This window comes from Mauremys reevesii, linkage group 3 (assembly GCF_016161935.1).
Source record: "Mauremys reevesii isolate NIE-2019 linkage group 3, ASM1616193v1, whole genome shotgun sequence".
NCBI lineage: Eukaryota > Metazoa > Chordata > Testudines > Geoemydidae > Mauremys > Mauremys reevesii.
Window position 1 is genome coordinate 203,218,506 of NC_052625.1, and position 23,296 is coordinate 203,241,801.

Consider the following 23,296-nt stretch of genomic DNA (forward strand, 5'->3'; position numbering starts at 1 on the left):
GTGTGGAGTACTGCCTGGGTATTGTTACTGGGCAGGACTTGTAGAGGAGTGGAGTCTGTCTGTGCAAGTAGCGAATGTGATGTGTGGGAGTTAAGGGATGTTAATGGAGGACTCCTTGACTGGGCGTTTTCCTTGCTTTTAAGTGTTTGGGTGGGTTGAGCTAGCGGAGCTGGTCTTTAACAAAGTTTTTTTCTTTGGGAATTATTCCATAGGGAACATTTGAAGTCAAGAAACCTGTTTCCAATAACTACAAAACCCTTTTTTGTCCAGCACAGAAACCCAAGGTTCCGGTCCAGGTTCCTACCTCGAAATGATTAGCATATTTAATTGAGCAAATCTGTTGACATTTACAGTCAGACAGATAATTACTATTGTATTCTCCCAAGAAACGGACAGCGTGAGGCGGAGAAAGGTCAGATCTGTCAATAACCATGCCAGAGAAATAAAACAGGTTTGCATGGATGGACAGAAAGACCCTCTTGGCTTCAGAAATGCGATAGGGGACAGAGAAGGGGATTAGTGAGTGTACGTCATGAAGGCAGAGAAGGATGAAACGTGCCCTGTCCATCGAAGTGTCCCTGTTGGTACAGAAGACAGAGTACCGGGCTGTAATGACTATAAAGGGGCAGGGCCGGCGAGGGGCGGGGAAGCTGGTACAAATTACCGGGGCCCAGCGGTCTGGAAGGGGGCCCGGGGCCCAGCTTGCCCGGCTTCGTTGGCCCTGTTTAGCTGGTCCGCCCTTGCTGGGGGGCCTGAAACATTTTTTTCACTGGGGCCCGAACCCGCTCTCAGCGGCCCTGTAATGGGGATGCTTAATTGAGGCTGCAGGGTACACAGCGACCTGGTGGTGTTCCTGGACAGAGCCACATGGCTCGTATTTGCTAGCGTCATCATTCAGGGCCTCTCAGAGTCCTGGTTTGTGGTGTGTCAAATTCTCCACTTGGCTTTTGGCTTCATAGCCTGGGGAAATGAAAGCTGCTCTTGCTGGGCAGAATCTCCTCGGGCGAGTGGGCATCGGTACCTCTGCGCCAATGCAGCAGGACGGGCTAGGACAGGGATGTAATGTACATCTCCCTGCAGCAGCTGCAGTGCATGTGGCCCGGTGTGTTAAATGCGCCTCTCCTCCAAAGCATAGTCTGGAGACATGGTAACTTCAGGGCTCCTAAGAATAACTCCTCTCTGCCAAGACTCCGGTTTAATCCCCCTCACGCTGGTCACCTCCTGAAGGTCATGCTGGGTCTTGGACTCCTCCCTCTCGTGAATTGTCTAAGACCGTAGGGTTTTTTTTATATATTTCTATTTATAGTGCAATGATAGGATCAGGGGGAATAAGCAATTAGCGTCCCCTGAAATGCACCCTGCGTCCCATGTCCCAAGCGTGTTTACCTCTCTCCGACAAAGCGAGAACAGCTGTGACGTGCTCCAGGCAGCCTGGGGGGCTGCATCTGGCCTTTTGCAGGTAAGTTTGGGTCTCTTCGTCTTATCACTGCGGGGTGGCTCTGATGGAAAATGAACTATTCCCTTTTCACCCGCTAGCTCTGTCTGTGTTTCCTAGAGGGAAGTTCTGGGTGGGGTAGTCAGCACAGAGCAGAATCCGAGTCCATTTCTGACTTCCTGGGGCAGTGGTGGGGTGGTTTTCATTGCAAGCTGACCCTGCTTGCCTGCCACATGCTGCATGCACTGGCTGGGCAAAACCTCACCTGGGCGCGAGGGGCAGTTTTTAGGACCGTGCCAGAAAGGAAGATGAGCCCTTTAGCGAGGCACCAAGCCGTGAAAGGGGGATTCTTGGGGCTGGCAGCTGCACGCTTTGGAGCTCCTGTGGCAAGGTTTGGGGGTGAGGCTCCGGGCTGGTTCCGCTGGATTTCCGATTCCGGCTCGTTTATTCAGTCGTGCTGCTGCAGCTGCTGCTCCCCCACTGAAACGCGGCTCCAGGCCGGATTTTCATTCTCCCCTGTTGAAAGCTCACCCCCCAAAGGTTAAAGACTTCAGCTGTGATGAAGTGCAAATGCTGCCCTCCTGACTTGACAATATCTTACACCCGCTCTGCACAGCTAACCCAAGGCCCTGGAGACTCGGGCCCCGTCCCTCTGGGGCTGTCGGTTTCTCCCTGATCCCTCCGTAGAGTGAAGCAGTTTTGCGAACCAGCCAAGCTACACTCCAGGCAGAGTCCCGCACGGGGCGCGGCTTGTGGTGGGCCAGAGCTTTGCCACACTTCAGAGCTTTCGTTCTAATTCACTGGCCCTGGAATTTCTCTGGCTTCAGGTTAAGTGGATTAAACGTCATCCCTCCCTGCTGTTGTGGAAAGGGGTAGAAGCATGACTGGGTGTCAGGAGAACTGGCTTCTCTCCCTTGCTCTGCCACAGACTTGCCCGGTGACCTTGGGCATGTTGCCTCTCAGGGCTTCAGTTCACGAGTGTTGTGAGCCTGATACATTTGCCAAGTGCCCTGAGCATCGTGGCTGGAAGGTGCTATGGAAGGGCAAAGGACTGACGCCATATACAGGGGTCTGATTGGGAACCCCCTGCTCCCATGATGGTGTGAGTAACTGCTGCCTAATGGAATTAAGGGGTGCCCGACCTGGCCCCTAGCGAGTGAGTTTAAAACGGGAGTCCATTGAAGTGTCTCTCATGGTACAGAAGACAGCGCACCGGGCTGTAATGAATATAAAGGGGATGCTTTATTGAGGTTGCTGGACCCACAACAACCTGGTGGTTCTCTCTGGTTCCCAGACAGAGCCATACTGGACTGTTTGGTCTGGATTCCATTTAGACCAGAACCTCTGCAAGGCTGATATTTTGGCGAGGGGAAAAATGTCCAGGTTGTGTAGCTGTAGCTCCAAATCCGGACGTCTCCTCAATTTGTATTCAGTCCTTACTAATGCAGGCTCCCATGCACATCAGATGGAGTTCTGCCCGAGCAAGAACTACGTTAACTCTAAGTAAGTGCTTCCTACTTGGGCTCCTAGCTGATCTAAATGGTTGCTCTTTATGGCATTCATCTTCGCTCAGACAGAGCCGGAATAGCTTTTTTTTTTTTTCACATCTCATGCCACTTGTGAATCCCTCTCTTTCACCTGGCGTCACTTGTGGTCCTGGGGGGGGTGGGGTGGCGGGAGGGAGGTGGTGGTAGAGGACTCAGCTACGGAGTTCAGAAGACATTTAACTTTCCTTTCGGAGAAGGACGGGGCCGAGGGGAGGGCGCTGACGAAAGCAAGAAGGGGGGAGGTTAAAATGGAGCTGAGATGGGAAAACTTATGGGGCCAGATTGGCCTTGTGTTTTGTGCTCTGACTGCCCCCTGGCTTCAGCTGCCCCCGTGGGAGATGCAGCACTTGCAGTTTTCTGTGAGCGACTAACTGGGCAAGTAGGTTAAGATTTCAGCTTTCTTGGGCACGGATTAAGCCTAGGCATGAAGCGCGTTTTCCTTTGTTCTTTGTTGTCAGGTTAACCAGTCACACGGGAGCTATTGAGGAGGATTGACCCTGCATTAATGAAGGAGCTCGGTTACTGATGGCGAAAGCCGGCTGATGGGTGTCTTCCCCTAGGTGTTTCTAGGGGAGCCCGCTGTCTCCTGGAAGCGGCTTGTGACTGGCAGATGGAAAGGGCTGTCCGGGGTCCTGGAAACCGAGACAGGAGTTCCCAGCTCGGCCAGCACATTTTTAAGGTGACTCAGCTGCCAGCAGATCCACGCAGAGGAACCGTCTTAGTGCTGAGAGCTGGTAGGGGCACGTGGGGATTGTCGCCTGTTGGTAGCTGGTGTAATGAGGAGCAGTAAAGGTCTACGTGCTCAGGCCAGTGCCTTCTCCTCAATAACCCACTTCACACACACACACTGTGTTCCCCATTTGCAGGTGGCTGCTACCCAGTTATCCCCCCAGTGAGCTACATGCCAGCAAGATCCTTCCTCTTTGGCCTCTTGCACAGTAGCCATTGGCTGTCCTGGCGGTAGCCGGTGCTATGCATGTGGGTTTCCCCAAGTGGCCATCTCGATCCTCGGCTCTGAATGAATGACTGTGTTACCCAGGTGGCTCCTTGTTTGCATCCTTCACCTTCCTCATGAAGTTCACCCTCCCCCTCAGCCCTGCCAGGATGGCCCTGCGGTCTCTCATCGTCATGGGCATCCTGAACGGCCCCTCACTGCAGAAGCCCCTGGCTGCTGAGGACGACAGCGGGGGGCACCACGGGAACACGGGCCTGATCCAATGCGGGGAGTACAGCAACCAGGTCCTGCCCGATGGCCGGTGTAAGATCGTCGCCACCTTGCCGCAGATGGATGAGCAGAGGTGCCCGGATATGTTCCGCTGCACGGACGAGGTCTCCTACTGGCTCCACGAGAATGAGGAGCGCAAGCAGCAGATCCTGGAGCTGCGGGAGCTGATCTCCGAGCTGCAGGAGGAGCTGAGGAACCACCGGCATCGCATCAAAGTCCTAGAGCTGCAGGTAAAACCCAGGGGCATTTCCCTGGCTGCCTGACCGCCTTTCATAGGCCTCCGATCTTTGCCAGGGGTGGGCATGCGGAGGGCACTGTAGGATACACACAGGTTTATTGTGACCCTTCCACTTCCCTCCGCGCCCAAGGCAGTGAAACCAGAGCTGGTAGGGAGAGAACCTTGGGCGAGGTAGCTGCACAACAGATGGCATCATTTTTATCACCGTGACCTGGGCAGAGACACCCCACTGTCCAAGTGCTGTAAATGCTGCCCAGTCCAAGTAATGTCCCAGAGGTTTCCCGGATCAGGTCTCCTAACCTTGGACAAGGAAGCACAGCCACACAACTCTCTCAGGCCCAGCACCACCTCCAGGTGCTCAGGGGCAGGTAGAAATGGGGACTTGGACACACTGCAGAGTCGTTCTGCCCCCTTCCACACACGGCCCTGGTCTCCAGCCGCCTTGTATCCTTCCTTCCAATCCCCTTCCAAATTGGTGAGATCACTTCTCATCTGTCCCCTGTCTCCACCAATGCAAGGAATCTCCAGCCTTATTATTAAGTTCCAGCCAGCTCCCTTTCTCAGCTGTCGAGTTCTAGGGTTACCCTCTGCTACAATTTCCCCATCACCTCCCTGCTCACTGGAACACGGTTGGAAGTACAGAGCTGGGTATTTGGCACCTGTTTTTTCCCACTTCTTTGCCCCCTGTGTGGTCATCTGCACCTGGTCAAAGTGGATCTGAAGCCCTATTATGAGAATCCCGATCTGCTAGTATTTGACATCCACATAGCGTTCTCCTCATTCAAACACTTACGCAAGGTGCGGGGAGAAGCCAGGCCCGGGTGTGAAAAATGATGCACTCTCCAGAACCTCGGCTGTCGTGTCTCCTGCTGCTTACAAGCAAAGCAAGTGATGCAGGAGCCCTGGCACTGTAATAGGGCAACCCAAGTGCAGCTCATGCCAAATGTAGCTTTAACCAGGGCTGGATTAATTTCCCGCACATGCTTTAATTGCTCCTGGTTTTAGGCAGCCTGGATCTGCATTCGGAGGCTGGTCCATTGGGGAGGAACTAGGAGGAATGGAGGGAAAACGGAGCTATCAGGAAACCTTTCCAGGCAGTGAGATCTTATTAGGCTCCCAGAGGAAGTGATGGAAGCTGTTGGCTTGAGTCATTACAACCGGATTGGACAAAGCCCTAGAGAATAGTCACAGTCTTGCACTAACCCCAGGCTGGACGAGATGAGTCCGAATAGGGTCTGGCCTCTCAAATTGCTGGGATTCATTTGCTGTTTGGCTTTGTTTCCTTCTCCTTCGCTCTCCTCCCCCGGCTCCTTTGTTGTCTCTCCTTCCTGGTAGATTTCCAGGTCGTTGTTGTTTTGTCCCTGGGCCTGACTCACAGAGACCTTTCCATCTGCCCCGTGCTCGTGTCCTGATTCAGCCATGCTCAGTCTGGCAGCCAACCTCGTTCAGACTGACCCTCTCTTGCCTGTCTGAGCTCAGTCCAGGTGGGACCCTTTCGGAGCCCTGAACTTCACCTTTCTCTCGTCACATATGCGGTGAGTGCATTGGCACCGATACCTGTCCTTTTCTATAGGCTGCAGGGTGTTCAGGGATTGGGCCCCAGCTTGTTGTCAGCAATAATCTGCGAGTGACTTGAAGAGACTGGAGTTGGTCCCTGTCAGCACAGAAACATCTGAGGTTCCTTTAGGATCAGGGCATATTAAGGCAGCTGTGTCCATCTCTTCTCTTGGCCCAGCAACCTCCCCTGGGAATTCCAGGTGCACTATGACATACCCTTGGTGGGGGTAGTCACCCATGCTGAGGCCACACAGACCAAGGCCGGTCAGTGGCTGTATAGGCAGGTGCCTAAGCATCCGTTGGTAGAATGAGTGAAATAATAGTCACTTGAGATCCAGTGTCAAGCACTGCTTTACACTCCGCCCCTTCAATCCTCACCGTGACCTCTGCTCCAGGCCCTATCAGTCCTGGGGGGGATCCCAGCTGGACAGTCTTTTCCAGGGGAGCCTTCAAATCCTGTGGGTCTGGGTGCCCCTGTCCCCAGGCCCTTCAGCAGTTCCCTGATGCCTCCCAAGTGGTCCTCGGTTTTCCATACACTAAGGAGCGATTTTTCTTCATTACGGCACTTGGCTGCACTGTGCCCATCCTGACCACAGCGGTAGCAGAAGAATTGTCCTTTCCCTCTTCGCCGGGGTGGGATGGTGGCTCTAAATGCTGACTTCTCCATCGCCACAGCCAGAGGCTCCTTGCGCCTGGAAGTCTTACTCCAGTCAATGGTGCCTAGCAGCTCAGCTATCTGTTCTGTCAGGATCTGCACTTGGTGAGCACCAGAGAGGAACTTGCCCAACGTCAATGCAGGGGTGCTGTGCTGGCTGGCTCAGAGGGCTGGGCTTCCCAAAACTCACTGGCAGCTGCCTTTCTTCCTCCTCTCTGACCTCTTATCAGTTGGGAGTAACTTGGGGGACGTTCCTGTCGTTCTCGTCACCGGGGATGAAGTAGAATCGGGTGCTGATATTGAGTTCCTCTTACAATTTGAGCCAGGCTGGTCTGGTCCATCTGCTCAGCAGTCACTGCTCCCCTCATGACAGCTCTCTGAAGCAGCCTCTCCAGCCTCTGTATATAGGCTGAAATCTTCTTGCCTCTTTGCTGTCGGGAATTAAGGAACTTACAATAATTATCCTCAGAGCCCTCTACTCTCCCAAAGATCTGAGTGAGGGCCTCTCGGCAATTCTTCCCGCTGACCCTGGGGTTAGTGAGCATCACATCTAATACGGCTCTCTACTAGACATCTTCACTTTTCTGCATGTGGTACAGCCCACTCCTGCAGCATTTCAGTGGTATGTTCTAACCAGGCTTCAAACTCCTCCTCCCCAGGTGTTGGGATGGGACCCCCAGAAAATAACCTTAACGTGCGATGGGAGCTTGACGTAGGATGGGACAACACAACCTTTTCCAATGTTTGCCCCAGTGATTTTGCCCAATCATTGGCCGAGGCTGCAGCCCCCGAGCTAGGGGCTGCTGAGTCAGGGCCCAACCAACCGGACATATTCACCATGATACAAACAGCGATTTCCTCAATAATATAAACACAATTGTTTCCCCAACTTTGTGACTCACTCACGACAGGCTTGTGAGGGGGACTGACCCAGCATGCCGGACGAGCCCCCCAAAATGTTACCCTGCTGAGCCGGCAGCAACAGGGCCAGGTTCAATATCTAGGGTTCCTTTCTATTGATGCAACACAGAACCGGCTCCAGCCCCCTCCCAGTAACCTGGGAAAATTATGCATCACCCCCGCCCCAGGAGCCTCTAAGAGGCAATACTTCCCCACTCGCTAACACAGAGTCTCATTGTAGCAAAGAAACTTTTAATATAAGGAGGGAAGTAACTCGGTGTTAATTTGGGAAAACACCACAACTAGGGTTCATAAACATAAACCATGAGCAAAAGACCCACCCCCAAGTAAGTTGGGCAGCGTCCTTTTCCCCTCAGGCTCTTAAGTCCAGCAACCCAAAAGTCCCTTTAACTGCTCATCCCTTCTCTGCACCCCACTCACAGTTGCTGTCCTTGGTCAGTGCAGACCCAGAGGTGCATCTGCAGAGTTCACTCCCACTCTGGGTGGAGGTAAGGAGGCACCTTACTCACGCCACTGCTGGCCGCTCACTGCGCCTCTCCAGCCACTCATTCGCCAGCTGACTGTCAGTCACCATCGGCTGCCACCTGCCTCTCTGCTGTGACCTCTGCGCATCCGTCTCTTAGTGAATTTCAGCTCTTTGGTGGCTGGGCAGAAACGCTGCCCCATCTTAACTGATTTCAGCTCTTATGGAGCATTTAAAATAAGAAAAGAAGCTCCTGATGAAGCCTATTTAGCTTTCTTTGAACAGTGGGGAGAAACAGGTTAAACCAGACCAGGGGGACCCCTTGGGGAGGGTTTGCAATCCTCCTGGATGGGACACCTGTCCTCACCCCTCTTACCGTCACAGGGCTTTGGCATTCGAGCCCCTGGTTTAACGAGGTCATTTCAGCTGAGGGTGGCCCCCTCATTTGGGACAGATTAAGCACAGTCCTGCTTCCCTGTATTCCTATAGTAATTACAACATTGGTAACAGCATTTCACTACCGCTGCATTCAGAAATAAAGTGATTTGTAACCCAACACCAGCCAAAGTTGATTACTTAGAGCAAAGTTGATTACTAAAGATGTCCACGCAGTGTGCAGAGGCGGTCAAAAAAGCAAACAGGATGTTAGGAATCATTAAAAAGGGGATAGAGAATAAGACAGAGAATATATTATTGCCCTTATATAAATCCATGGTACGCCCACATCTCGAATACTGCGTACAGATGTGGTCTCCTCACCTCAAAAAAGATATTCTAGCACTAGAAAAGGTTCAGAAAAGGGCAACTAAAATGATTAGGGGTTTAGATAGGGTCCCATACGAGGAAAGATTAAAGAGGCTAGGACTCTTCAGCTTGGAAAAGAGGAGACTAAGGGGGGACATGATAGAGGTATATAAAATCATGAGTGATGTTGAGAAAGTGGATAAGGAGAAGTTATTTACTTATTCCCATAATACAAGAACTAGGGGTCACCAAATGAAATTAATAGGCAGCAGGTTTAAAACAAATAAAAGGAAGTTCTTCTTCATGCAGCGCACAGTCAACTTGTGGAACTCCTTGCCTGAGGAGGTTGTGAAGGCTAGGACTATAACAATGTTTAAAAGGGGACTGGATAAATTCATGATGGCTAAGTCCATAAATGGCTATTAGCCAGGATGGGTAAGGAATGGTGTCCCTAGCCTCTGTTCGTCAGAGGATGGAGATGGATGGCAGGAGAGAGATCACTTGATCATTGCCTGTTAGATTCACTTCCTGTGGGGCACCTGGCATTGGCCACTGTTGGTAGACAGGATACTGGGTTAGATGGACCTTTGGTCTGACCCGGTACGGCCGTTCTTATGTTCTTAGCAAACACCGTTCTATCGGCTGGATATCTCAGCAGAGCAGGAGCAAACGGTGTTTACATAAACACATCCGAAGTCTCTCCCCATCCCAGCTAGCTGTCAGGGAAGCATTCATTAGGTTCATTTAGACCCTTACATGTGATTAAAACAAACTTCCCCGAACGTCCTTCCCACTCGATCCCTGCCTCTTCATCCTCCCCATTCATGCTGGTCCCCTCTGTCTCTCATCTAGCAGCTGTCCTGGAACCTGCGAGGAGTAGCTTCCCCCATTCAACACCACCCTCTGCTTTCCTCTCTCTCTTACCCTCTCCCCTTCTGTCGTTTGCTCTGCTGCTCCTCTTTCACCCTGTTCGTCCGAGCAGCATTTCCCATTTTCCGTGCTCACCCTTCACCACAGACCTGGTCACAAGCGGATGTGCCTCCAGGTTCCTCGAGTCATCCGTTGGGTCTTTGCCAGCTACCAGCTGGATCCTGAAACCCTTGGGAAGGTTTCACCAGTCCTTACCCAGGCACAGTCTCCTTCTGTTTGGGCCCTAAATGATATATGTGTCTCCCAGTCCTGCTGCTAGGCCTGGGCAGTCTTTGCCCCAGGCCCAGAGGCTGCAGGAAGTGTTAGTTATGCTAAGGAAGCTCTGCCTGGGGCTGCCGCTTTCCCCCGTCTTCCTCGTTTTAGGTCACTACCCTCCATTGGCGGCCCGGGCGTAACGAGCGCGCCTGTCCATTCCCACCTGCAGCGGGGTTGGCATCGGTGCTGATGCCACTGTTTCTAGGAGGACTGTGCCCGACTCACTCTTGTGGCAGGCTCCTCCCCGCCCCCTGTGTACAGAGAGAGGCAGTGGTAGCCAAGAGAGCAGGGGGCACATGTGTCTAGCTCTGAACAGCCAGGACGCGGCCAGCTGTGCCCAACCAGAGCAGCCCCAGCTGCGCACATCTGGCACCTAGTGGGTTAAGCGTCTAACTGCTGGCTAGTCAGCTCATAAGCAGATGGGGCAAAGGACGCGGTGGGGGGTGGGGTGAGCGTCCCATTAATGTGACAAGACAGGAAACCGCTGGGCACCGGCACTGTTAATATTGTTCCTCGGGAGAGGCATGATGAGCCTGAGCCTCTGCCGCTCACTGCAGCCTCTCACACCCTGGAGCTAATGGTATTGTAAAGGCGTGAGAGGGAGGAGGAAAGGGCCGGCCGCCCGCGCCTGGTGGGGAATTGTCAGCTGCCACTGAGAACCTGTCTCCCTCCCGCACCAGCCATCCCAGGCCTGCTGTGGCCCATGCAGCCACCAGCCACCGAATGGTTTTCTCTCCCCTTCCCCCCGCTTCATGCTTGGCCAACCCTACGGGCGTTCCCCTTGCAGGCCTTGGTCTAATAAACCCAGTCTGATCCTGGATTGAGTCCTGCCCCTGGGCGGACATGCTGAGGAACCAGAGTACTCCTACACTGCAGACAGACACCTGTGGCTGGCCCGGGCCAGCGGACTCAGACTCCCAGGGCTTGGTGTAAGGAGTTGTTTCATTGTGGTGTAGACATTCGGGCTCAGGCTGCAGCCCGGGCTCTGGGGACCTCCCACCTCATAGGGTCTTAGATCCCAGGCTCCAGCCTGAGCTCAAATGTCTACACTACAATGTAGCTCTTTAGCCCGAGTCAGCTGGCACGGGCCAGCCACGGGTGTCTCAATGCTGTGTAGACGTACCCAAGGTGCTCAGGAAGCAGGGACGCCTGGAATTCCAGTCTCTGTGTTCCCAGCTGTTAGAGATTGGAAGAGACCCAACAAACTCCACCCCGTGTCAATGCAGGGTTGCTCCCTACAGACTGTGCTCCAGGACTGTCTCCGGCCCAGCTGTAAATGTCTCAAGCAATGGGGCTTCCCGCACGGCCCTTGGGAGACCTTTCACAGTCGACTAGATCCCACCTCTAGTTTTCCTGCCATCCAGCCTCTTTCCCATTGTTCATTTCCCTCTCCTTTCTCCCAGCCGCTGCCCCTTGTCCCTCCAAACTATCCCCCGCCGTTGTTTGGTCAAGTTCCGCCTGCTGCGGGGTGGTCGCATTTCCGCCTAAATTGCTGCTCTTTCCCTCAAAGCTTCACCAGGCCTGGGCCAGATTCTGCTGGCTGTGATGGTGTAAATCTTGTGTGACTCCGCTGTGTAACCGACAGCCCCCGGAGGCAGCGGAAAAGTCCCGGTAACCCCCGGAGGAGTTGTGACGTGACTGTTTACAAATGAGCCAGGTCTGCACCCGGGACTTTCTTTACCCCAACGGCTGCACTTCTCAAAGGAAGGTGCCCTGCAGTTATTTCACCCGCTATGCTGCCTGCGAGTCCCGTAGCAGCAACGGACTCGCTCAGATCCCTTCTCTGGAAGGATTAGTGTCAGACTGCCCTGCATGCTGTTTAGTTTAATGAGATCTCCAGCTCCTCCGGCCATCTGTCCTCTGTCAGGCTCAGAGCCCATCTAGGTCTCTCAGTGGAGGATGGTGATTCATTCGTGTGTTTATTTTTGCACTGCGATATGTCGGGGCCCAGGCCCTTAGCTGGTGTTAATGGAGTGGCTCCTGCTGAGGATCAGGCACCAGGGAGGTCTTTACCAGACCTGGGGCAGGCTTGTCTAGAAGTTGGCGAAGGGGACATCCACTCCCGAGGAGGAAAGGGATCTCTAGGGGAACCCAAGGGGCTGCAGCGAGGCAGAGTGCAACTAGCTGAAGTTTCCTTTCTTAATGCTGCCTCAGAAATCGGTTCCCGCAGCCTCTCGTGCACCTTTGTTACTCTCTTCTCATCCACATGGCTAGCAGGTAGGATTCCCAGTTTTCACCCGGGGAGCATGGCTTTGACTCCTGGTGTGGGAAGGGAGCAGAGCTTGTCTTCAGGGCAGTTCTCTGGCCTGTGCCATACATGGGGTCAGACTAGATGATCCCACTGGTCCCGTCTGGCCTTGGAAGCCATGAAGCGCTCCGACTTGACACTGTTTTTCGGGTAATGCAGTGCCCACAGTAGAATGCAATATTCCACCTGTGCTGGCACCAGAGTCCCAGACAGAGGCGCTGCCTTCTCCCCGGTGCATGATGTGATCCTTTGGCCTATGCAGCCCCAAACTGCACTGATGGTTTTTGCTGCTGTATTGTACTGCAAACTCATGTCCCATTTGCTGTCCTAGGTGTCCCCCGTGTGACCGTGTCACAGTTTCCTAGGGTCTCCTTGGAAACATTAACTTCCCTTCCCTTCCCTTTAGAAGCAATCCTCTTTTCTGAGTTATGTTTGTGGGGGACGAAACAGGGCTCCGTCCCTCCCTCCTCAAAGATGTGGTAGGTGTAGCTACTTACCTGCTACAGTTTTTGTTTTCTGTGCCCTTTACATGTCTACAAGCCCGCAAGAGGCAGCTCCATTTTGTGTTCAGTTTAGAGGCAGCTTGTTACAAAGGAGATACATACACTGCTCTCTCTCCGGGAGATGTTACTTTGGTTCTTTCTTGTTTTCTGTTCATTGGAAATAAGTCATTCAGGCTGACAGCATAGGGTTGCTTTTCGTGTATGGAAAGCATAGCAAAAGAGGAATGTTGGTCCAGAACAAGAGACTGATCCAGTGGATAGGATGATAACTTGGGACTTGGAAGATCCTGATTCAATTCCTTGCTCTGCCACAGCTTTTCTGTGTGATCTTGGCCAAGTCATTTAGCATCCTGGTGCCTCAGTTCTCCATCTACACAATAAGAACATAAGAATACCATATTGTGTCAGACCAATGGTCCATCTAGCTCAATATCCTGTCTTCCAAGAGTGGCCAATGCCAGGTGCCCCAGAGGGAATGAACAGAACAGGCAATCATCGAGTTATGCATCTCCTTTAATCCATTCCCAGCTTCTGGCAGTCAGACATTGAGGGACACCCAGACGATGGGGTTGCATCTCTGAGCATCTAATAACCATTGATGGACCTATCCTTCATGAACTTATCTAATTCATTTTTGAATCCAGTTATAGTTTTGGGCTTCACAACATCCCCTAGCAATGAGTTCTGCAGGCTGACTGTGCGTTGTGTGAAGAAATACTGCCTTTGGTTTGTTTTAAACCTGCTGCCTATTAATTGCATTGGGTGACCCCCTGGTTCTTGTGTTATGAGAAGGAGTAAATAACACTCCTTTATTCACTTTCTCCACGTGTCATGATTTCATAGACCTCTATCATATCCCCCCTTAGTCACTTCTTTTCCAAGCTGAACAGTTCCAATCTTTTTAATCTCTCCTCGTATGGAAGCTGTTCCATGCCCCTAATCATTTTTGTTGCCCTTTTCTGTACCTTTTCCAGTTCTAGTATATCTCTTTTGAGATGGGGCAACCAGATCTGCACACACTATTGAAGGTGTGGATGTACCATGGATTTATACAGGGGCATTATCATATTTTTGTCTGATTATTTATCCGTTTTCTAATGGTTCCCAACATTCTGTTAGTTTTCTTGACTGCTGCTGCACATGGGGAGGATGTTTCCAGAGAACTATCCACAAGGGACTCCATGATCTCCTTCTTGATGGGTAACAGCTAATTTAGACCCATCATTGTGTATGGACAGTTGTGATTATGCTTTCCAATGTGCATTGCTTCACATTTATCAACCCTGGGGGGGTACCATTCCCCTGGGAGGCAGGGCAGTTGTGAGGATAAGCACATTAAAGATGGTGAGGTGCTCAGATACCCTCAGTCAGTCAGGCAGAGAGGGAGAGTCAGGTGAAGGTGGCAGTCTCTCATTATTAAGAGTTCATCTGTTCTTCCTGTTTATTCTCCAAAGTAAAAATGCCAGAGTGTGATGGCCCAAGCATTGCGGTTAACTAGTTGTGATGTGACAAGGAGTCTGAGGGCGGTTGGAAATCAAGGGGCAGGATCAGATGAACTGCAGTATTCCTGCAGATGCAGTTTATTGATGCAGCCACAACCAAATACAATATAAAACAATAACCAAAATGTCATGACAAATGGGGTTGGATCATCTTGTCTTTGTGATTTATTACACGGCCAGAGAGAGCTCAGGCCAGGTGAGAAAAGGTTTCACGTTGTTATTGAACCTCGTAAATCTTTGCTGTCAAATAGCACTCCAGATTGGCTGACTGCACTGAATTATGGAGCTTGTTGGGTAGCACACAGCATAAACAAATACCTACTTGGGAACAGTATTACAAGGATTCCAGTGAAAAATGCACAAATACCTTAGGCAAAGAGAATTACAGGAAATATCTGCTCCAGATTGTTTTCCAGAGTTTTTCTGTGAACCTTGAAGCCAGCAGAAGCAGTTGTAACAGAATGGCAGTTGCACCGTCCTGTGGCAGAAATGCGGAATGACTTTCCTTGGCTAGAAAGGATGGGGGAAGCTGGGTCTAGTATCAGCTAAAGGGACCAAACTGCGGATACTTGAAAAACAGCTTCAGCTTAAAGATTAAAGCATCTCTGCAGTGTCATCACGGATCTGGAGCGGATTGTAAGTGGAGGTGCATAGTCTGTATACCCTGGAGGGCAAATTTAACCAGCAGCAATCTTGCACTGCTATTTGAGGGTTCACACTAGCATCTGCAGAAGGGAGGCAGCCCCACTAGAGGATCAGGGGTCAGAATAAAGAGGCATTGATCTCAGAGGTGGAAAGGTTGGGGGTCCTGTTAATTTCAGGCACGAGGTTGCACCTTGGTGCCCCATTTCTATGTCCATATAACTAGTGGGAATAACACCAGTCAAACTGGCTCTTTGGTGCCCGAGAGGACAAAGTCGTGGGCACGGATAGGGAGGCCGAGAGTGGGAGATCTGGTTCCTCCTGCTGGGGGGTAGTGCAGCGTTGTTAATGCTGCTGAGTTGTTACGGCGGCTGAGTGCTGCTGTTCCTGGAGCCCCGTGCCAGCGGCACTAGCAGGGGATGCCGCGTGCTGACTCAGCCGGCCTCGGTGTTATTTGTAATGAAAGATGGCAGGCTCGGTGCGGTGGCGAAGGTGCTTGGCCAGGTTTATTGTCAGTAAAGCACAGCGTTAGTGCCCTGGCCAACAGGTCACAGGGACACCACCACGTGTACACACGTGACAAGGCAAAGACTCAGTCAGGACACCAGGGTCCAGTCCCCTGGGCTGATACAAAGATGCCCCTCCTATAACTTGATACAAACAAGTTCCGTATGCCACTCCAGATGTTGTGCATTACCCTTATACCTTGTACCTCCAAGTTCAAACAAAATATTCGTTTCCATTCTCTGCCATCCGAGCCTGATCTTATGAGGGGCTGGTGTGTTCCTGGAAAGAGCAGGGGACGAAATACTCCATAGCTACCATTGCATTGGGGGGAATGGAAACCTAGGGCCAGATCCACAGTTGGTGCAAAATGATGTAGCTCTACTGACGTCAATAGGGATACCCTGATTTACACCTGCTGAGGATCTGGCCCCTGGGCAAGGTCTATCACTCAGTTGTATTTTTACTTTATCCCTTGGCCAAGGCTCAGATACAACAGGGATGGGCGCCATGACTAAGAACCTAGATGAAGAATGACAAAGCCGGAGGAAGTTCAGTTCTGCTAAGAACAGGTGTTCCATGGTCATTAAACCTCAAATATTTGGCTCTGATGGAGTTCCCGTGACTCAGTGTGGGTGCTGAAGATCGCCCAGCTCTCCTGAGTGACGGAGAATAGAACAGCACACAGCACAACCAAGTAACAATACAGATCCAGTAGTCCAGGGAGTCCAGTAGAAACACCTCTAGTAATATGCTGGAAGCTATTTTTAATGGACTCTGGTGATTGTAGTAGGAAGACAACCTGAGATATAAGCACTTGTGTCAGAGGCCTGATGTGAGGCAGGATCTGCTCACAGAATCTGGCAACAACTGGGCTAATATTGCCAAAATATAAATTTCTAAGACGTGCTAGTCACAAAGTACTTACGTAAACACATCCCAGCGGCACCAAAACATTCCAGTATCAAAAATGGTACAAAAACAGTTCCCAAGAATAACAGGAACTCACTGCCCCCTCCTAAAAGATAAGGTCAGGGTGACAGTATGTAATGAAAATCAAACCACCATGTACAAGGTAATGAGTGCTAACTAGCCACATCAGGGAGCAGTAACTGCAGTAACTATGTCAGAGGGGCAGTACTAACCTGTCTGTGTGAGGATATAACGATGTATCTGAGAGGGAGTATCTTTGGGATGGGCAGGGATGGTGTCCCTAGCCTCTGTTTGCCAGAAACTGGGAATGGGCAACAGGGAATGGATCACTTGATGATTCCCTGTTCTGTTCATTCCCTCTGGGGCACCTGGCATTGGCCACTGTCAGAAGACAGGATACTGGGCTAGATGGACCTTTGGTCTGACCCAGTGTGGCTATTCTTATGTCTGGCCCAGGGAGGAACAGAAAGTCCCGCCTTCACTGAGCTGGTCCATTGTTACGGGCATATATGTATTGGTGGTCCAGTAAAGTCTGCGGAATACTAATATCATGCTTTGTTGACAATAAACCCAGCTGGGTGCCTTCGTCCCTTAACGGATCTTGTGGTCATTGGGCGGTTTGCTCGAGGTCTGCTGTGCCAGCTGTCTGCGCAGGGTTGGGGGTGGCACACAAAAAACCCACACACACGCAGCCAAACATCTATCAAGATCTAACCACAGTGATAACAAAATCAGATGACTGGAGTCAGGGGAGATAGATTCTTCATAAAAGTGAGGGGGTCATGAGGCCTTGCCCCCTCCATGGCCCTGCCCTGCCTCTTCCCCCGAGACCCCACTCCCCGGCCAAGCCAGAAGCCAGAGCCAGGCTGGGGAGCTGCGGACCCGCCACTGGCTTGGGATTGGAGGGCCTGAGAGCAGTCCCCGGCCTGTGTCCCGTCCCCTGGGCCCCTCACTCAGGGCAGGTGGAGGGTCTGTGGCTCCCCACAGCTGCCTGCGCGACTCTTACCCCAACTCAGCTCCAGTTTTCGGCCTGGCCTGGGGGCGGGGCTTTGGGGGCCAAACAGCTGCAGCCGGGCCATGGTAAGAGCTACCCTGGACGGGGAACCCAGCGGGTGGGGACACAGGCTGGGGGTTGCTTTTGGCTCCCACCCTCACCCCGAGCATGAAGAAGGTCCCCACAGCTCCCCGGGCCACTCTTACCCAGGCCGGGCTCCAGCTTCCGGCCCCGGTGGCGGATGGGACCTCGGGGGGGAAGAAGGCCCATGGTGAAAAGTGGACGGGCCATGGCCCCTTGGCGCTGAGGGTGGATGTATTTTTAATGACAGCAGTGCCATCTGGTGGACAAAGGTTGTAGGTGTAGCACAAGTGAATAAGGGTTTCCTTCCACTGCGAAGGACAAGATAAGTCAGAAGCGACAAAAAGTCCTGTGGCACCTTATAGACTAACAGAAGTATTGGAGCATGAGCTTTCGTGGGTGAATCCCCACTTTGTCAGACACATGCGTCTTCATGCGTATTCACCCACGAAAGCTCATGCTCCAATACGTCTGTTAGTCTACAAGGTGCCACAGGACTCTCTGTCGCTTTTTACAGATCCAGACTAACAGGGCCACCCCTCTGATATAAGAGAAGTCAGATTCATGCAGGAGCTGCAGCTATATAGGCTTTTTATTAGACCAGCTTCTGTGGGTGAGCAAGACCAGCTTTCGAGCTACACAGAGCTCTTCTTCAGCTGAGCGTGTCACAGCTAAATCCAGGACCAAACAGATAGAATATGTGCTAACTACTTGGGCTAAACTAAGGGGCCATTTGAGGTGCCGTGGCCTGTTAACTCCCTTATAGTCATAGGACGAAAGGGGGGTTAGTGAGTTACAGATTGTTGTAATAAGCCATAAACCCAGCGTCTTTATTATGCCCATGCTGTCACGGAGTGTGGGGGAGTCAGGGCCCTGCACCCCCACTTCCTGCGATTCACCATGACTCTCAGCCAGCCAGTAAAACAGAAGGTTTATTGGATGACAGGAACACAGTCCCAAACAGAGCTTGTAAGTACAACCAGGACCCCTCAGTCAAGTCCTTCTGGGGGGAAGGGAGCTTAGACCCCATTCCTGGAGCTCCCTCCATTTCCCCAGCCAGCTCCAAACTGAAACCCGCTCCAGCCATCTCACACCCCGTCCCCCTGGTTCCTCCTCCAGCCTTTGTCCAGTTTCCAGGGCAGAGGTGTCACCTGGCCCCAAGCCGCCTCCTGGGCTCTCAAGTTACATGCTCAGGTAACTTCCCTCAAGGAAAGTCTCCCACCCCACACACAGTCCCAGTAAAACTCCCCTGCAACATTCCCAGGTCAGTACTCCCCACTCCCTGCTGCATCACACATGCTTTTTAGTGTCTAGGAAAGTTATGAATTTCAGCTCCCAGGCTGGTCTTTTGAATGTGTTGTGCAGGTTTCCTTTGAGGTTGAGGACTGAGAGGTCAGATATAGAGTGATCGTGTTGTGAAAAGTGTTCACCCACTGGCAATAGTGCAGGGATTGTCTCGTTTCACCCACCTAGTTGCTATTGCGGCATTTAGTGCACTGAGTGAGACACACTGCATCTTGTGATAGGCATGTGTCAGACCCATGGGTCTTGACAGGTGTTTTGTGGAGGGTGTTGATCATTGCAGCAGTGGAGGTATGTCTGCAGGTCCGGCATCTGTTGTTCAGACAGGGTCTGGTGCCGGTTTGAGTTGGTGTGTCCTGGTCTGTGGGGAGCTTGCTTCTAATGATGAGCTTGGAGAGACTGAGGGGTTGCTTGAAGGCCAAAAGGGGGAGTTCAGGATAAGGTCCCTATCGAGTATGAGCTGTAGCTGTTTGATGATACCCCATATGGGTTCCAGTGTGGGGTGGGAGGTGACAACTAGGGGTGTGCAGTCCGAGGGGGTTTTATTTCTATATTGAAGCAGGTTCTCTCGGGGTATTTGAATGGCCCATTCCATGATGTGATCTACTTCTCTGGTGGAGTGTCCTTGTTAGGTAAAGGTGGTTCAGCGTGTGTTCAGATGTGTATCTTGGACTTTCTCCTTGGAGCATATTCTGTGGTATCTGCGGGCCTGGCTTTAGATAACAGACTGCTTGGGGTGGTTACTGGATCTATGAACATAGGTGTGGTGATCTATGGGTTTCTTGTACATAGTTCCCTGTAGGGTTCCAGGATCCTTTCAAGATCCATGGTTCCTGCACATGCCAATCACCGCATGTGGTGCACCTCAGCCAGTGCACTAAATGCCCCAGCAACAACTATGTGGGTGAAACCAGACAATCCCTACGCTCTCAGACGAACTCACTCAGGAAAATGATAAAAGAACATTTGATGAACAACTCCAGGTGATCAAGTGCTGCTTTCCATGCATCCCTGATGGGTGTGTTTCTTGGTCAAATCAAAGTCTTTGTAACAGGTTTGCATATTAAGAAGTCCCATTCGCAGACTTCAGGCATGGGTAACTGTTGATATAAGTCACAAGAATCACAGGAGTCGGGGTGGGGGTGTGTGGTCGTGGGGACTAGAGAACACAGGCAGGCCTAGTACTTGCTATTACTCATTGGTAAGGCAACACATAAGAACGGCCACACTGGGTCAGACCAATGGTCCATCTAGCCTAGTGTCCTGTCTACCGACAGTGGCCAATGCCAGGTGCCCCAGAGGGAATGAACAGAACAGGTAATGATCAAGTGATCCATCCCTGTCGCCCATTCCCAGCTTCCGGCAAACAGAGACTAGGGACACCATCCCTGCCCATCCTGGCTAGTAGCCATTGATGGACCTATCCTCCATAAACTTATCTAGTTCCTCTTTGAACCCTGTTATAGGCCTGGTCTACACTGGGGGTGGGGGTCGAACTAAGGTACGCAAGTTCAGCTACGCGAATAGTGTAGCTGAACTCGAAGTACCTTAGTTCAAAGTACTTACCCGTCCTCACGGAGCGGGATCGAAGTCCGTGGCTCCCCCGTCGACTCCGCCACCGCCGTTTGCGGTGGTGGAGTTCCGGAGTTGACAGGAGCTCGTTTGGAGTTCGATATATCGCGTTTAGATGAGACGCGATATATCGAACTCCGAGAAGTCGATCGCTACCCGCCGACCCGGGCGAGTAGTATGGACGTACCCCAAGTCTTAGCCTTCACAATATCCTCAGGCAAGAAGTTCCACAGGATGACACTGCGTTGTGTGAAGAAATACTTCCTTTTGTTTGTTTTAAACCTGCTGCCTATTCATTTCATTTGGTGACCCCTAGTTCTTCTGTTATGAGAAGGAGTAAATAACACTTCCTTATTTACTTTCTCCACACCAGTCATGATTTTATAGACCTCCATCTTATCCCGCATTAGTCATCTCTTTTCCAAGCTGAAATGTCCCAGTCTTATTAATCTCTCCTCATATGGAAACTGTTCCAGACCCTCCATCATTTTAGCTGTCCTTTTCGGAACCTTTTCCAATTCCAATATATCTTTTTTGAGATGGGGCAACTGCATCTGCACGTGGTATTGAAGATGTGGGCGTTCCATAGATTTCTATAGAGGCAATATGATATTTTTCTGTCACTGCATATCCAAGTGCCTCTTAGCATCATTATTCCTTCCAAACCCAACGCTCGAAGGTCCTGAGTACTGTCAGCTGTCATTGATGTCAATGTGCATTGAAAGCACTTTGCACCTTCCAGAGCTGGACCTGGAGGGGATTGCCCTAGGAATATCCACTAGGCTGCTGATGGACGTCAGCAACGGATGCAGCCAGACACAGCTTAGCTGCAAGTTCAGACAAGAACAAACCGTACTGAGCACTGCTTCAGTACCCAGTTAAAACAAGCTCCAAGCAAGTCTGGTTGATGCGGTGTTAAAAATACTGGCTGCTGCAGCATCCTTGTCTACACTAGGACTCCCAACATTATGAAAAATGGAAGGTTTTATGGATGACAGGAACACAGTCCCAAACAGAGCTTGTAGGTACAACCAGGACCCCTCAGTCAAGTCTTTCTGGGGGGAAGGGAGCTTAGACCCCATTCCTGGAGCTCCCTCCATTTCCCCAGCCAGCTCCAAACTGAAACCCGCTCCAGCCATCTCACACCCCGTCCCCCTGGTTCCTCCTCCAGCCTTTGTCCAGTTTCCAGGGCAGAGGTGTCACCTGGCCCCAAGCCGCCTCCTGGGCTCTCAAGTTACATGCTCAGGTAACTTCCCTCAAGGAAAGTCTCCCACCCCACACAGGTGCAGGTGCATTACGAGGCCAGCTCCTGATGGAGATTGGAAGCGAGCTCGCTGAAGCTCACATGGGGGTGATGGAGGTAAATTGGGAAAACAACTGGACACGATGCCAGAGGTTATATTGGCTCCCTTGACTGGGGTGGTATATCTGCCCGTCATTACCCAAGTTCATAACGAGGGGTCTGGCTACAGCTTTGTGCAGTGTAGCCTACTGGATTGAGCACGGGACTAAGACTTAGGTGACCTTAGTTCTAGTCTCAGCTCTGCTGGGTGATCTTGGGCAAGTTAATTTCACCGCTCTGTGCCTCAGTTTCCCCATTTGTAAAATGGGGATGGTGATACTGACCTCCTTCATAAAGTGCTTTGAGAGCTCGGGATGAAATATATAAGAGCTTGGTATTATTATTGTTATGAGCTGAGTGAAACCTGGTCAGGGGTTGAGCTAAAATCCCTGAGATGGACAGGTGTGAACTCACCCTTCAATTAACATATCTGTAAGTATGAGCCACCAACTGAGACAAAAGGTGTGTGCGAACTCGTCCAGGAGCTTTTCGTTTAGTGTTGTTTTGGGTAGGTGGGGGGAGGGGAGGAAAAGAGCGAATACACCGAAACTGAGAACAGACAAGAACAGAGAGGCGGAAGCAAAAGGCAAGAAAGCCCAGCAGTAGCCTGTGAGCACAGTGGGACCCCGGAAGAAGCCAGTGAGAACATCTGGCTAGCGGCTCAGGCCAAAAGCAATAACATTGTCGAGTCAGAGAATCATAGGACCAGAGAGTTAGAAAGGGACCGCAAGGGTCATCTAGTCTAACCCCTGCCAAGACAGAGGGTTTGTTGTGTCTGAACCATTCAAGGCAGATGGCTCCAGCCTCCTTTTGAAAACATCCAGTGGAGGAGCTTCCACAGCCTCCCCAGGTGTCTGGTCCATTGTCCTGCTGTTCTTACAGTGAGGATGTTTTTCCTGAGATTTAATCTAAATCTGCTATGCTGGAGTTTGACCCCATTGCCTCTTGCCCTGACCTCTGTGGCAAGAGAGAACAGCTTTTCTCCAGCTTTTCTATGAGAGCTTTTAAAATATTTGAAGACCGCTATCATCTCCTCTTCTCCAAACTAAACATACTCAGATCCGTCAGCCTTTGCTCGTATGGCTTGCCTTCCATCCCTCTGATCATCCTTGTTGCTCGCCTCTGGATCCTTTCCAGTGTCTCTCCACCCTTTCTATACATTGGGGACCAAAACTGGACCCAGTTCTCCAGCTGAGGCCTGACCAGCGCTGAGTAGAGCGGTACTATCACCGCCCGTGACTTGCATGTTATGCCTGTTAATGCAACTTAAAATTATGTTTCCTTTTTTGGCAACAGCATCGCACTGCGGACTCATTTTGAGGTTGTGATCCACCACAACTCCCAGATCCTTCTCAGCAGTGCTGCTGACAAGCCAGTTATCCCCCAGTCTGTATTTGTGCATTTGGTTTTTCTTCCTAATGTGTAGCACCCTACCATAGGCACCAACTTTCTCTGGCGCCGGTGGGTGCCCATGCCCCCCTGCCCCTGGCCCCGCCCCCATTCCAACCCCATCCCCAAAGTCCCCACCCTAACTCCGCCCCCTCCCTGCCCCTATTGGATCCCTTCCCCAAATCCCCGCCTCGGCCCCGCCTCTTCCCCCCAGCGTGCCACGTTCCCCCTCCTCCCCCTCCCTCCCTGCCCCACGAATCAGCTGTTTCATGGCACAAGCACTGGGAGGGAGGGGGGAGAAGCAGGACACGGTG

The 23,296-nt window shown here is 51.6% G+C and overlaps 1 protein-coding gene across 1 annotated transcript in view; it reads left to right on the plus strand.

The window, feature by feature from the left end:
* Nucleotides 1–532: 532 nt before the first annotated feature.
* Nucleotides 533–23,296, plus strand: part of LOC120401197 (angiopoietin-related protein 7-like) — a 38,098-nt gene continuing 15,334 nt past the window's right edge. Inside the window, exons 1-3 of the mRNA XM_039530850.1 lie at nt 533–584; nt 3,543–3,716; nt 4,022–4,437. Of these exons, the coding sequence (XP_039386784.1) occupies nt 533–584; nt 3,543–3,716; nt 4,022–4,437 (642 nt within the window). The remainder of the gene's footprint in view (nt 585–3,542; nt 3,717–4,021; nt 4,438–23,296) is intronic.